Here is a 223-nt window from a genome sequence, read left to right as displayed (position 1 = left end):
GGGGAAGGGGGGGAAACCTGCCTGCAGTTGGAGCTACCTGTGTCACGCTGTCCCCAGAGGTGGGGGCAGATCACCACCTTTGGGGGAGTGTCTGTCATGTCCCCTTGTCCTGCAGGGCCACAGCTAAAGACTGCCTGGAGAGCTCCTACTTCAAGGAGAAGCCCCTGCGTAAGTAAACCCCCCTCGGGGCAAGGCTGGGGTGCTCCAGGCCCCACTGACCTCC

The 223-nt window shown here is 62.8% G+C and overlaps 1 protein-coding gene across 1 annotated transcript in view; it reads left to right on the top strand.

Moving 5' to 3' along the window:
• The window catches only part of CDK10 (cyclin-dependent kinase 10), a 2975-nt gene that overhangs the window by 2648 nt on the left and 104 nt on the right, over positions 1–223 (top strand). Inside the window, exon 11 of the mRNA XM_010282530.1 lies at positions 80–168. Coding sequence (XP_010280832.1) covers positions 80–168 — 89 coding nt within the window. The remainder of the gene's footprint in view (positions 1–79; positions 169–223) is intronic.

The sequence above is a fragment of the Phaethon lepturus genome, unplaced genomic scaffold (genome assembly GCF_000687285.1).
Source record: "Phaethon lepturus isolate BGI_N335 unplaced genomic scaffold, ASM68728v1 scaffold35132, whole genome shotgun sequence".
Taxonomy (NCBI): Eukaryota; Metazoa; Chordata; class Aves; order Phaethontiformes; family Phaethontidae; genus Phaethon; species Phaethon lepturus.
The sequence above is the reverse complement of the archived record's forward strand: the minus strand, read 5'-3'. Positions and strand labels throughout refer to the sequence as shown.